The sequence below is a fragment of the Neovison vison genome, chromosome 12, assembly GCF_020171115.1.
Source record: "Neovison vison isolate M4711 chromosome 12, ASM_NN_V1, whole genome shotgun sequence".
Classification (NCBI taxonomy): domain Eukaryota; kingdom Metazoa; phylum Chordata; class Mammalia; order Carnivora; family Mustelidae; genus Neogale; species Neogale vison.
This window is the reverse complement of record NC_058102.1, coordinates 109335364-109350602: the sequence shown is the minus strand read 5'-3', so window position 1 is coordinate 109350602 and position 15239 is coordinate 109335364. Positions and strand designations below refer to the sequence as shown.

The 15239-nt window shown below is 38.1% G+C and overlaps 1 protein-coding gene across 1 annotated transcript in view; it reads right to left on the bottom strand.

The window, feature by feature from the left end:
- USP18 (ubiquitin specific peptidase 18) overlaps positions 1-15239 on the bottom strand; it is a 62441-nt gene that overhangs the window by 14321 nt on the left and 32881 nt on the right. The window contains 4 exon segments of the mRNA XM_044226682.1: positions 11179-11346; positions 12026-12121; positions 12485-12631; positions 12923-13002. Coding sequence (XP_044082617.1) covers positions 11179-11346; positions 12026-12121; positions 12485-12631; positions 12923-13002 — 491 coding nt within the window.

Genomic DNA, 15239 nt, shown 5'->3' with positions numbered 1-15239 from the left:
CATAGAAAGAGTCTGGAAGTTTTCCTTCTGCTTCAATTTTTTGAAACAGCTTCAGGAGAATAGGTGTTATTTCTTCTTGGAAGGTTTGGTAGAATTCCCCAGGGAATCCGTCAGATCCTGGGCTCTTGTTTTTTGGGAGATTTTTGATCACTGCTTCAATCTCGTTATTAGATATCGGTCTATTCAGGTTGTTGATTTCTTCCTGGTTCAATTTTGGACAGCTATATGTAGAAGAATGAAACTCGACCATTCTCTTACACCGTACACAAAGATCAACTCAAAATGGATAAAAGACCTCAACGTGAGACAGGAATCTATCAGAATCTTAGAGGAGAACATAGGCAGTAATCTCTTCGATATCAGCCACAGCAACTTCTTTCAAGATACGTCTCCAAAGGCAAAGGAAACAAAAGCGAAAATAAACTTCTGGGACTTCATCAAAATCAAAAGCTTCTGCACAGCAAAGGAAACAGTCAAAAAAACAAAGAGGCAACCCACGGAATGGGAGAAGATATTTGCAAATGACAGTACAGACAAAAGGTTGATATCCAGGATCTATAATGAACTCCTCAAACTCAACCCACACGAAACAGACAAACACATCAAAAAATGGGCAGAAGATATGAACAGACACTTCTCCAATCAAGACATACAAATGGCTATCAGACACATGAAAAAATGCTCATCATCATTAGCCCTCAGGGAGATTCAAATTAAAACCACATTGAGATATCACCTTACACCAGTTAGAATGGCCAAAATTAACAAAACAGGAAACAACATGTGTTGGAGAGGATGTGGAGAAAGGGGAACCCTCTTACAGTGTTGGTGGGAATGCAAGTTGGTGCAGCCTCTTTGGAGAACAGTGTGGAGATTCCTCAAGAAATTAAAAATAGAGCTTCCCTACGACCCTGCAATTGCACTCCTGGGTATTTACCCCAAAGATACAGATGTCGTGAAAAGAAGGGCCATCTGTACCCCAATGTTTATAGCAGCAATGGCCACAGTCGCCAAACTATGGAAAGAACCAAGATGCCCTTCAACGGATGAGTGGATAAGGAAGATGTGGTCCATATACACTATGGAGTATTATGCCTCCATCAGAAAGGACGAATATCCAACTTTTGTAGCAATATGGACGGGACTGGAAGAGATTATGCTGAGTGAAATCAGTCAAGCAGAGAGAGTCAATTATCATATGGTTTCACTCATTTGTGGAGCATAACCAATAGCATGGAGGACAAGGGGCGTTAGAGAGTAGTAGGGAATTTGGGTAAATTGGAAGGGGAGGTGAACCATGAGAGACTATGGACTCTGAAAAACAATCTGAGGGGTTTGAAGTGGCGGGGGGGTGGGAGGTTGGGGTACCAGGTGGTGGGTATTATAGAGGGCATAGCTTGCATGGAGCACTGGGTGTGGTGAAAAAATAATGAATACTGTTTTTCTGAAAATAAATAAATTGGGGAAAAAAAAAACCCAGAAAAAAAAAAATACTGAAGATCAAGCCAATAGGATCCAATAGCACATGAAAAGGATTATTCACCATGATCTGGTGGGATTTATTCCTGGCATGCTAGGGTGGTTCAACGTTCACAAATCAATCAATGTAATAGATCATATTAACAAAAGAAGAGACAAGAACCATATTATCCTCTCAACTGATGCAGAAAACGCATTTCACAAAATACAACACCCTTTCCCAATGAAACCTCTTAAAAATACAGAGATAGAGGGAACATACCTCAGCATCATAAAGCCATCTATGAAAAGCCCACTGCACACATCATTCTCAATGGAGAAAAACCTGAGACTTTTTCCCTTAAGGTCAGAAACATGACAGGGAGGGCCATTGTCACCACTTTTGCTCAACACAGTACTAGAAGTCTTAGCCTCAGCAATCAGATAATAAAAAGAAATAAAAGGCACTCAAATTGGCAAAGAAGTCAAACTCTCTCTCTTCACAGATGACATGATACTTTTTATGGAAAATCCAAAACACCCCTAAATTACTAGAACTAATACAGCAATTCAGCAATGTGGCAATATACAAACCTATTGCACAGAAATCAACTGCATTTATATACACTAACAAAGTGAATGAACAAAAGAGGAATTAGGGAATTGATTCCATTTACAATAGCACCCAAAACCATAAAATACCTGGGAATAAATCTAACCAAGGAGGTAAGGGATCTAAATTCTAGAAACTACCAAATACTTAGAGAAATTGAGCAAGACACAAAAAGTTGGAAAAACAGTCCATGCTCATGGACTGGAAAAATAAACACTGTGAAAAGTTCTGTGCTACCTAGAATAATCTATGCTTTCAGGGTATTTCCTATTAAAATACCATTGACATTTTTCACAGAGCAGGAACAAATAATTCTTAAATTTGTATGGAACCAGAAAAGACCCTGAATACCCAGAGGAATGTTGAAAAAGAAAGCCAAAGCTGGTGGCATCACGATGACCAACTTCAAGCTGTCTTACAAAGCTGATATACAAGACAGCATGGTATGGGCACAAAAACAAACACATAGACCAATGGCACAGAATAGAGATCCCAGAAATGAACCCTCTTCTCTATAATCTTCAACAAAGCAGGAAAGAATATCCAATGGAAAAAAAGACAGTCTCTTCCATAAATGGTGCTGGGAACATTAGACAGTCACATACAGAAGAATGAAACTGTACCATTCTCTTACACCATATGCAAAGATGAACTCAAGGTGGGAGGAAGACCTAATTTGAGATAGGAATCCATTAAAATCCTAGAGGAGAACACAGGCAGCAACCTCTTTGACCTTGGCTGCAGCCAACTTCTTCTGCAACTTCTTGCAGACACATCCCCAGAGGCAAGGAAAACAAAGGCAAAAATGAACTTTGGGACTTCATCAAGATAAAAATCTTCTGCACAGTAAAGGAAACAGTCAACAAAACTAAGAGGCAATCCAGGAATGGGAGAAGATATTTGAAAATGACATAAATATTTGCAAATGGCATGAAGGGCTGGTATCCAAGATCTATAAAGAACTTCTCAAACTCAACATCCAAAAAAAAACAAATAATCCAGTCAAAAATAGACAGAAGACATGAACATACACTTCTCCAAAGAAGGCATACAAATGGCTAACAGAAACATGAAAAAGTGTTCAACATCACTAGCCATCAGGGAAATACAAATCTAAACTACACTGAGATATCACTTTACACCAGATAGAAGGGAAAAAATCAACAAGACAGGAAAAAAGTGTGGGCAAGGATGTGGAGAAAGGGGGACCCTTTTACACTATTGATGAGAATGCATGCTTAGTACAGCCACTCTGGAAAACAGTATAGAGATTCCTCAAGATGTTAAAAATAGAGCTACCCTATGACCCAGCAATTGAACTACTAGGTATTTACTCCAAAGATACAGACATAGTGAAAAGAAGGGGCATGTGCACCCCAATGTTCATAGCAGCAATGTCCACAATAGCCAAACTGTGAAAGGAGCTGAGATGCCCTTCAACAGATGAATGGATAAAGATGATGTATTTCATATATACAATGGAATATTACTCAGCCATCAGAAAGGATGAATACCCCCTATTTGCATTGACATGGATGGAGCTGGAGGGGATTATGTTAAGTGAAATAAGTCAAGCAGAGAAAGAAAATTATCTTATGGTTCCATTCATAAGTGGAACATAAGGAATAGCATGGAGGACCACAGGGGAAGAAAGGGGAAACTGAATGGGAAGAAATCAGAGAAGGAGACAAACCATGAGAGACTCTGGACACCAGAAACCAACTGAGATTACAGAAGGGAAGGGCTTGGGGATTGAGTAACCCAGTGATGGGTACTAAGGAGGGCACATATTGCATGGGTCTTATATGTAAACAATGAATCTTGGAACACTACATCAAAAACTATGTACAGTATGATGGCTAACATAACATAAAAATAATAATAAAAAATTTAAAAATTTTTAAAAAGGGAATTTTGACACTGGGAAAAAATCATTTTTTTCAAAAATAATTGGTTATGAAGTACCTGGGTGGCTCGGTTGGTTGAATGCCTGACTACTGATTTTGGCTCAGGTTATGATCTCAGGGTCTTGAAAGAGCCCCATGTCCTTCTCTGTGCTCATCAGGGAGTCTGCTTGAGATTCTCTCTCCCTCTTCCCTTCCCTCTGCTCATGCTGTCTCTCTCGCTCTCTCTTCCTCCCTCAAATAAATAAATAAATAAATAAATAAATAAAAATTTAAAAAGCAAACAAATCTAAACATTGGCTGGGCATCAATGATATTATGAAATTATGAGATGCACTGTTGGTGGGAGTGAAAACTGTTACAGCCACTGTGGAAAACAGTACGGAGATTCCCCCAAAAAGTTAAAATGGAGCTACTCTACAATCTGATAATCACATTACTGGGTATTGACCCCAAAAAATTACAAAACACTAATTCAAAGGTGTATATGCCCCCTGATGATTATAGCAACATTATTTACAATAGCCAAGATATAGAAACAGCCCAAGTATCCATCAATTGATAAATGGATAAAGATGTGATATACACACACATACACACACAATGGAATATTATTCAGCCATTAAAAGAATGAAATTTTGCCATTTGCAACAATATGGATAGAGCAAGAGAGCATAATGCTAAGTGAAATAAGTCAGTCAGAGAATGCCAAATACCACATGATTTTACTCATATGAAACAAACTGAGGCTTTTAGAGAGGAGGGTGGGTGAGCCTGGTGGTGCATATTAAGGAGGGCACATATTGCATGAAGCACTGGGTGTGGTACATAAACAATGAATTCTCAAACACTGAAAAAATAAAAATAAAATAAAATAAATAAAATAATAAAAATGATATGTGGAATTTAAGAAACAAAACAAATGAACAAAGAAAAAAAAGGAGAGAGTCAAACCAAGAAATGAACTCTTAACCATGGAGAACAAACATATGGTTTGGGTGGGTTGGTAGGTGGGTAGGTGGGAAACGGTTGAAAGAAGTGATGAGGATTAAGAATACTCTTATCAAAAAAAAATTTTTTAAGAGTACACTTGGGGCTCCTGGGTGGCTCAGGTGGCTAAGTGACTGCCTTCAGCTTGGGTTATGATCCCAAGGTCCTGGGATCGAGCCCCACATGGGGCTCCCTCTTCAGTGAGGAGTCTGCTTCTCCCTCTCCTGCTCCCCTGCTTGTGCTCTCTCTCTGTCAAATAAATAAATAAAACCTTTAAAAAAAGAGTACACTTATCACCATGAGCACTGAGTATAGAATTGTTAAATCACTATATCATACACCTGGATTTTATATATATACATATATATAATATATATGTAATTATATGTATAATATATAATATAATACTGTATGGTAACTATACTGGAATTAAAATTTAAAATTTTAAATGATAAAAAAGAAATTATGAGATAGAATTGGTCACATCTAGAGAAAGAGCTTAGTCTTTAGAAAGACATAATGAAATACTTCAAATGAAAGAGCAGAGTCTGGGACTTGCTTCAGAATAATCCAGTAGGGGGTTGGAGAAAGAAGAGGGTGAGGATGTTGGTAAAGCTAGATTGGTCATGGGTTTTGATAACGTTTAAACTACTTATGGACATGGGAATTCGCTGTATAATTCTTTGCTATTTTGGTATGTATACAAGATTTTCAATCACAATGTCTTTTTTTTCCAATTTATTTATTTTCAGAAAAACATTATTCATTATTTTTTCACCACACCCATTGCTCCATGCAAGCCGTGCCCTATGTAATACCCACCACCTGGTACCCCAACCTCCCACCCCCCCGCCACTTCAAACCCCTCAGATTGTTTTTCAGAGTCCATAGTCTCTCCTCTTCCAATTTACCCAAATTCCCTTCTCTCTAACGCCCCTTGTCCTCCATGCTATTGGTTATGCTCCACAAATAAGTGAAACCGTATGATAACTGGCTCTCTCTGCTTGACTTATTTCACTCAGCATAATCTCTTCCAGTCCTGTCCATGTTGCTACAAAAGTTGGGTATTCATCCTTTCTGATGGAGGCATAATACTCCATAGTGTATATGGACCACATCTTCCTTATCCATTCGTCCGTTGAAGGGCATCTTGGTTCTTTCCATAGTTTGGCGACCGTGGCCATTGCTGCTATAAACATTGGGGTACAGATGGCCCTTCTTTTCATGACATCTGTATCTTTGGGGTAAATACCCAGGAGTGCAATGGCAGGGTCATAGGGAAGCTCTATTTTTAATTTCTTGAAGAATCTCCACACTGTTCTCCAAAGAGGCTGCACCAACCTGCATTCCCACCAACAGTGTAAGAGGGTTCCCCTTTCTCCACATCCTCTCCAACACATGCTGTTTCCTGTTTTGTTAATTTTGGCCATTCTAACTGGTGTAAGGTGATATCTCAATGTGGTTTTAATTTGAATCTCCCTGAGGGCTAATGATGATGAGCATTTTTTCATGTATCTGATAGCCATTTGTATGTCTTGATTGGAGAAGTGTCTGTTCATATCTTCTGCCCATTTTTTGATGTGTTTGTCTGTTTCATGTGGGTTGAGTTTGAGGAGTTCATTATAGATCCTGGATATCAACCTTTTGTCTGTACTGTCATTTGCAAATATCTTCTCCCATTCCGTGGTTTGCCTCTTTGTTTTTTTTTTTTTTTTTGACTGTTTCCTTTGCTGTGCCGAAGCTTTTGATTTAGATGAAGTCCCAAAAGTTTATTTTCGCTTTTGTTTCCTTTGCCTTTGGAGACGTATCTTGAAAGAAGTTGCTGTGGCTGATATCGAAGAGTACTGCCTATGCTCTCCTCTAGGATTCTGATGGATTCCTGTCTCACGTTGAGGTCTTTTATCCATTTTGAGTTGATCTTTGTGTATGGTGTAAGAGAATGGTTGTTTCATTCTTCTACATATAGCTGTCCAGTTTTCCCAGCACCATTTATTGAAGAGAATGTCTTTTTTCCACTGTATATTTTTTCCTGTTTTGTCAAAGATTAATTGACCATAGAGTAGAGGGTCCATACCTGGGCTCTCTACTCTGTTCCACTGGTCTATGTGTCTGTTTTTATGCCAGTACCATGCTGTATAGCATTTAACAATTAACAATTTAACAATGTTTATTCTTCCGATCCAAGAGAATGGAATGGTCTTCCATCTATTTGTGTCTTCTTCAATTTCTTTCATGAGTGTTCTGTAGTTCCTCAAGTACAGATCCTTTACCTCTTTAGTTAGGTTTATTCCCAGGTATCTTATGGTTCTTGGTGCTATAGTAAATGGAATCAATTCTCTAATTTCCCTTTCTGTATTTTCATTGTTAGTGTATAAGAAAGCCACTGATTTCTGCACATTGACTTTGTATCCTGCCACGTTGCTGAATTGCTGTATGAGTTCTAGTAGTTTGGGGGTGGAGTCTTTTGGGTTTTCCATATAAAGAATCATGTCATCTGCGAAGAGAGAGAGTTTGACTTCTTCATTACCAATTTGGATACCTTTTATTTCTCTCTGTTGTCTGATTGCTGTTGCTAGGACTTCTAATAATATGTTGAACAAGAGTGGTGAAAGTGGGCATCCTTGTCTTGTTCCTGATCTCAACGGGAAGGCTTCAAGCTTTTTCCCATTGAGGATGATATTTGCTGTGGGTCTTTCATAGATAGATTTGATGAGGTTCAGGAATGTTCCCTCTATCCCTATACTTTGAAGCGTTTTAATTAGGAACGGATGCTGGATTTTGTCAAATGCTTTTTCTGCATCAATTGAGAGGACCATGTGGTTCTTCTCTCTTCTCATATTAATTTGTTGTATCACATTGATTGATTTGCGAATGTTGAACCATCCTTGTAGCCCAGGGATGAATCCCACCTGATCATGGTGGATAATCTTTTTAATGTGCTGTTGGATCCTGTTGGCTAGAATCTTGTTGAGAATCTTAGCATCCATATTCATCAGTGATATTGGTCTAAAATTCTCCTTTTTGGTAGGGTCCTTGCCTGGTTTGGGGATCAGGGTAATGCTGGCTTCATAAAAAGAGTCTGGAAGTTTTCCTTCTGCTTCAATTTTTTGAAACAGCTTCAGGAGAATAGGTGTTATTTCTTCTTTGAAGGTTTGGTAGAATTCCCCAGGGAATCCATCAGGTCCTGAGCTCTTGTTTTTTGGGAGGTTTTTGATCACTGCTTCAATCTCGTTATTAGATATCGGTCTATTCCACAATGTCTTTTTAAGTGGAAAAAAATTTTTATTTAAATTCAGTTAGCTGAGGCACCTGGGTGGCTCACTCATTAAGCATTTGCCTTCAGCTCAGGTCATAGTTCCAGATCCTGGCATTAAGCTCCCCATCAGGCTGCCTGCTCAGCAGGAAGACTACTTCTCCCTCTCACACTCTGCCTGCTTATGTTCCCTCTCTTTCTGTGTCTCTCTCAGATAAATGGATAAAATCTATTTTAATTAATTAATTAATTCAATTACCCAAGATGTAGTACATCGTTAGTTTTTGATAGAACATTTTAGGATTCATTAGTTAAAAATTTTAAGATGTTATTTCATCTGTTTTGTTTCTTATTAAATGCCACATACAAGTGAAATCATAAGGCATTGTCTTTCCCTGACTTATTTTGCTTAGCATAATACCCTCTAATTCCTTCCAGATGAACATAAGGGAAAGGAAAGAAAATTAAAATAAGATGAAAATAGGGAGCCAACCATAAGAGACACTTAATTCCAGGAAACAAATGGAGGGTTGCTGGAGGAGAGGTGGGTTGGAGGAAGGAGTAATTGGGTGGTGGGCATTAAGGAGGGCACTTGTAATGCACACTGGGTGTTATATGCAACTTACCAATTACTAAATTCTACCCCTGAAACTAATAATACAGTATATGTAAACTAAATTGTATTTAAATAATTTTTGGAAAGATATTTCATTATGATATACTTCATAGTATACAAATAGAAATAAGGAAAACTCAAAGAATAGAAAATGAGAATCTTATGAAACATATATGTACTAAATAGGTAAAGAAACCATGTTATATAGAAGCTATTATATTATTAGGCCTCAGTTTTTATTTTTTATTTTTTCAATTTAAATTTCTCATTATTTCAGTTAGCCAATATATAGCACATCATTAGTTTCTGGTATAGTGAAATTTTTTTAATTTAAATTGATAGATATATCTCTCTTCCTTATCTATTCATCTGTCAATGGAATCTCGGCTTTTTCCATAGTTTGGCTATTGTGGACATTGTTGCTATAAACATTGGGGTGCAAATGCCCCTTCAGATCATGATGTTTGTGTCCTTTGGATAAATACCTAACAGTGAAATTGCTGGCCCATAGGGTGGCTCTGTTTTTAACTTTTTGGGGAACCTCCATACTGTTCTCCAGAGTGCCCGCACCAGCTTGCATTCCCACCAACCCTTCCTCCACATCCTCACTAACATCTGTTGTTTCCGACTTGTTCATTTTAACCATTCAGACTGGTGTGGGCTGGTATCTCATTGAGGTTTTGATTTGTATTTCCCTGATGCTGAGTGCTGTGGAACATTTTTTTCATGTGTCTGTTGTAGGCCTCATTTTTAAGATACCCTGTTTCTACAGCATGAATAGTAAAGAGCATGAAAAAAACAGTCCATATATATATACACACTATATGTATATATAATTCTATATTACTAAATATACATGTAGCAATACATATTTAGCAATATAGAATTTACTAAATGTAACATTTCAAACCTAAAAAAAGGTATTTATGTTATATTTTTTCTCAGAATTTCCCAGTTAAGTTATTAGGTCAGGAAAACTGAATTCAACTTTACTCTGATTAAATTTGGCCCAATGAACTGGCTCTTTTGTTACTATCCTCAAAGTGGGTATAAGCTGTTTTAAAAAGAAAGGTTGGTATTATGTTTAGAACCCAAGATCTTGCGTTTACTTATGTATATATGTATTATATACTTCATTTAAGGAGAAGGCCCTGAATTATGGATTCCTCCCATTCCTTAGTGCTGTGAGGGTTATGAACAAAGTCCAATACTTAGAAATAATCGGAGTGGGGAGATGAACCATGAAAGACTGTGGATTCTGAGAAACAAACTGAGGGTTTTTGAGGTGGGGTGATCCTGGTGGTGGGTATTAAGGAGGGCACGTATTGCATGGAGCACTGGATGTGATGCATAAACAATGAATCTTGGAACACTGAAAAAATTAAATGCAATTTTTTAAAAAAAGAAATAATGTTTTGAGTCTTTTTTATTTAAATTCAATTAATTAACATATATTATTAGTTTCAGAGGTAGAGTTCAGTGATTCATCAGTTGTATATAACACTTAGTGCTCATTACATCACATGCCCTCTTTAATGCCCATCACCCTGTCACCTCATCCCCTCATCACCTCCCACCCTCCACCAACCCTCAGTTTATTTCCTGTGGTTAAGAGTCTTTTATGGTTTGTTTCCCTCTGATTATGTCTTGTTTTATTTTTCCCTCCCTTCCCCTATGTTCACCTGTTTTGTTTCTTAACTCCACATGTGAGTGAAATTATATAATTGTCTTTCTCTGACTTATTTCACTTAGTATAATGCCCTCTAGTTCCATCCATATTGTTGCAAATGGTAAGATTTCATATTTTTTTATGGCCGAGTAATATAGCATTGTATATATGTACCACATCTTTCTTTATCCATTCATCTGGCACCAGCACCCCAATGTTTATAGCAGAAATGTCCATAATAGCCAAACTAGGGAAAGAACTCAGATGTCCATTGACAGAAGTATTTTGAATCTTATAAGAAAAGCAACCACATACAGCAAACGTTGGTGATAAGTAGTATGGTAACAACAAGCCATCATTTTTTAATTTAAGAACACATTGGTTTCCATCATTAAAATACTGTTTTAAAAAAATAAATGTTTCTTGAACATATGAATGTGTTTCTATGAATCACACCAAGCAGCTGCTGGTGAGTTTTCCTCCCTTTGTGTGCCCCAAGCATGTCCAACATAGGCTGTGATTTATGAGATGCTATAATGGCAAAGATGAGATGACCAAAAGTGCTATGTCTGTTGAGTGCGTGACTTTAAGCATCTTAGGGGAAGAGAGGCAAAATCAAGCAGACAAGGGGTCTGAAGAGATGGAGGATGGAACGGCATTTAAGGAGCTTCTCACCTGTTCCTCAGCATTACAGAGGCCTTCTTCAATCACAAGGACCTGACTTAAATCCAAGGTCTGGGGGAAATAGAGTGAGTGGCAAATCTTTTCTGTCTGAGAATTCCTGATGGAGAACCGCAAGAGGTGGATTGTCAAGGTCTGGGGCAAATGGGTCAGCTTCAAGACCTGAAAAAGCAAAATTACTATGGAGATGAAGTCCTAAGGCACTTGAAATGGGTAGATTTAGAGAAATACCAGGGCCAATGGTGTGTTCTTCTTCTCCAAAATGTATCAGAATGATATAATACAGAATTAAGGGCTCCCATCTGCTGAATCTGTTGAGCTCTTCACAGAAATCATGAGCAGCCATAGGGTTCTGCACAAGAACCAGGAACCACAGGAACTAGAGTCTGCTCTAGAGAGCTAGTCTAACTCTGCATGGAAAACTGCCTGCTGCTCTTGGACTTTCTCTTATCTTTTTTTTTAAGATTTTATTTATTTATTTTGTCAGTGAGAGAGAGTGCACACAAGCAGGGAGAGCAGTAGGCAAATGAGAAGACTCCCCGACGAGCAGGAAGCCCAAAGCAGGACTCAATCCCAGGACCCTGGGATCATGACCAGAGCTGAAGGCAGATTCTTAACCAACTGAACCACCCAGGTATCCCTTCTCTTATTATCTTTTAAAAGGCTCTTCCCCTCTCAGTGATGGGCCTCTGAAAATCAGGATCCCCAGATCCCAGATACTAGCCAGAATATAGATTCCCGCCCTCAACCAACACATGGTACCCTCTATGAAGGCTCTATCAGGAAATCCACTAAAGGCAACCCCAAACTATGGCAGCGTCTGGTTTCAGAGAGTGAGTACCTGTTTCCCACAAGTCTTTTTCCCACATTTCTCACAGAAACATTTGCTTTTGCCTGATAATTCCCTGGGTTGGAAGAAACATCGAAGGGCATCCTCCTGTTTCAGAAGATCAAAGAAAAATCAGAGTTAGTATTTACCACACTACAAATGAGGTTAAAAGTTTTTCTTCTGGCTCTCTCCATGTCCTCCCCCCTGGCCCAGTGTGGTGCATGTGGCAGGATCTCCAAAAGGACCTAGTGACTGGATTGATAAATAGGAGGGAGCACTTGTTAAGGTAGCAGTGTGAGAAGAGAAAGTAAAAGGAAACAAAATTTTTTTCACCAAATCAAAGGAGAAACAGAACTGTACAAAGGAAATAGAAATTACTTTTTAAAAGGTAATGGTGGATTAAAGAAGTAAGGGCACACTGGCAGCACCGGGTTTATGGGAACAGAAAATTCACCAAAAGAAATCCTTTACCAGTGTTTTCAGAGGTTTTGAGTCCATATCAAAAAGAGGAAGGGGGAGGGTCAACATGCTACTGTTTCTGCTCCTTTCCACAGTACATTCAAGGCAAACCAAGGACTCCTTCACCCGGATTGTATACAGGGCCTGCAGCCTCTCTACCTGTGAGAGAGAGAAGGTGAGAGGAAAGAAGGGTACAAAGTCATAAACAAAACAAGTCAAGTCAATTTCCAGAAATTGTAGCCATCAAACAGAAGCTCCAAAAATGGTAGTCACTGATGCTCTTTGCTCTTCAAAAAGGTGCAAAATAATAACAATAATAATATTATGGAATTGTGATAAGCATCATATGTGGATTTCTCTTTTAATCCTCTCTATACATTATATTGATTGATGGATGAGCTAAATGAGCAGCATCTTAAACTTCTGAGTTCTCTGGTTCTAGGATCTCACCAGGTCCACATCTGTGATTTGGTCCTTAATTAGGTTCCAGACCGTGAGGTAGAGTTGAGCAGCATCATGCTGGACAAACACTGGACAAAGAGAAAAGTAACAGCCCGATCAGTGAGGTCACCAAGGGACAATTCTCATGCATGTCCTTGTGCTCTTGCTACCTACATGTACATGAACATTCACCATTTTGTCCTCTCCCAGCCCTCAATATCACCACCAACCCCCACTTTAGTTAGGCACTAAAAATGAAAAATAAGCTTGTTTATTTTTTTAGGAGCTCAGTAAATATTCTTTATTTATTTATTTATTTTTATTTTTTATTTTAAATTTCTTTTCAGTGTACCAGAATTCATTGTTTATGTACCACACCCAGTGCTCCATGCAATACGTGCCCTCCATAATAACCACCACTAGGCTCACCAAACCTCCTCCCCGCCGCCCCTCCAAAACCCTCAGATTGTTTTTCAGAGTCCATAGTCTCTCATGGTTCGTCTCCCCCTCCAGTTTCCCTCAACTCCCTTCTCTCGTCTCCATCTCCCCATGTCCTCCATGTTATTTCTTATGCTCCACAAATAAGTGAAACCATATGATAATTGACTCTCTCTGCTTGACTTATTTCACTCAGAATAATCTCTTCCAGTCCCATCCATGTTCCTACAAAAGTTGGGTATTCACAACTCCTCTTAAAATTCAAAATCCAGTCTGACTGCATCATAGAAGTTTCCTTTTTTCTGACCAGCCATCCATGCCTACTGGCCTCTACTGGGGTACCCAGCCACATAAAACCAATATTCTATAGTGGATTCTTTCCAATTTCCAAGCCAAGCCAACACCTTATTTGGACTCTAATGACCATTCATTTCTCTGTATTTTTATTTAATTTCTTTTTCATTCCCCATAAATTGAGCAGTTTCCCAATACTCATATCTGACCCAGGTCTTCCCCAAAGGTATCTGGGAGGACAAGAAAGGAAAGAACTGTCTCAGTGTTAGATGATGCTGACTAAGAGGAAACAGGAATTAAACAGATTTTTCATATGTTATGTAAGAAGCCTAAAAGACAGATATAAATGAATTTCTATTGTTTAACAGAAACCTAGGAATACAAAGAACATGAAAAACACACTGAGGACTATTTTATAAAAGAATATATGTCTGCCAACATGCAAAGACACTGCAAGAAAAGGTAGTTATTATAAATGTATTAAATATTCATATCAGCTATCTCAATACCTTTTTATTTCCCTTATTATACTTATCACAGTTTGTACTTAACATTTTTTATTTCATTTTGTTTTGTTTGACTTTTGTTTTGGCCTGTTTCTTCTCAAGATTATAAGCTCCATGGAAGCAAAGACCCTATCAGTCTTGTTCCTTTATCTGCAATACTAGCACAATACCTGGCACACAATAGGTGAACACTATCTATGAGCTGAATGAATTAATTAATCCATATTTTAAGGTAATAACCCCCAAACCTAAAGACAAACAGAGTGGAACTAGGGTTGAACTATGCTGTCTCCAGGGAATTCTTTACAGAAGACTGCCTGCCATGAAGCCAACACTGGATATAAAGATAGATCTCCTTGTCATGTAAAGACATTTTGCCTCTTCTGATCATACCAGAGCCAAGAGTCCTGATTTGTCTAAAAAATACAGGGATATCTGCCCAACCCATAATTTAGTTAACACCTGCTATGTGAAAGGCATTGCACATACTAGAGAAAGTTACTATCCCCAAGAAACTTATATTCTAGTGGAGGACAAGTATCCACAAAGTCATAATTTAAAGAATAAGAAAAATTCCCTAAAGTAATCAAACTGCTATGAAAATTGATATAAAAGTGAAAATACAACTGGAATGATAGAGTGAGGAGCTCTATAAATCTAATCCTCCAGAAAAGCAATGAAAATCCTGGCAAAAAAAAATTATAAAAATCATTTTTTCAGAACTCTAAAAATTACCCAAAGGTTTAAAAATTCTTAGGAATATTTATTCAACAAACGCAGCAGAACCTACATAAGAAGAACAGAATTTCAGACTTTTCAACCTGGTCTATTTCCATTTCCTTCTTCCCAGCTCTGTAGTAGCTTTGAAAATAAGAAAACCTGCAATCATATAGGCTGTGAAAACCAGAAGCCTTGCAACCAAGAAAGAGACAGAGTGGGATGGGAGTTCCTCAAAAAGTTCCATACTGAAAGCATTTTTATTATTTGACTTGTCTTGCAGCTTTATGGAAAAGCACCCTGTGATGGAGGTTGTCATTATTTGACCTGACTCAGAGCTTAAAATCCTATTCCCAGGATATTTGTCAAAA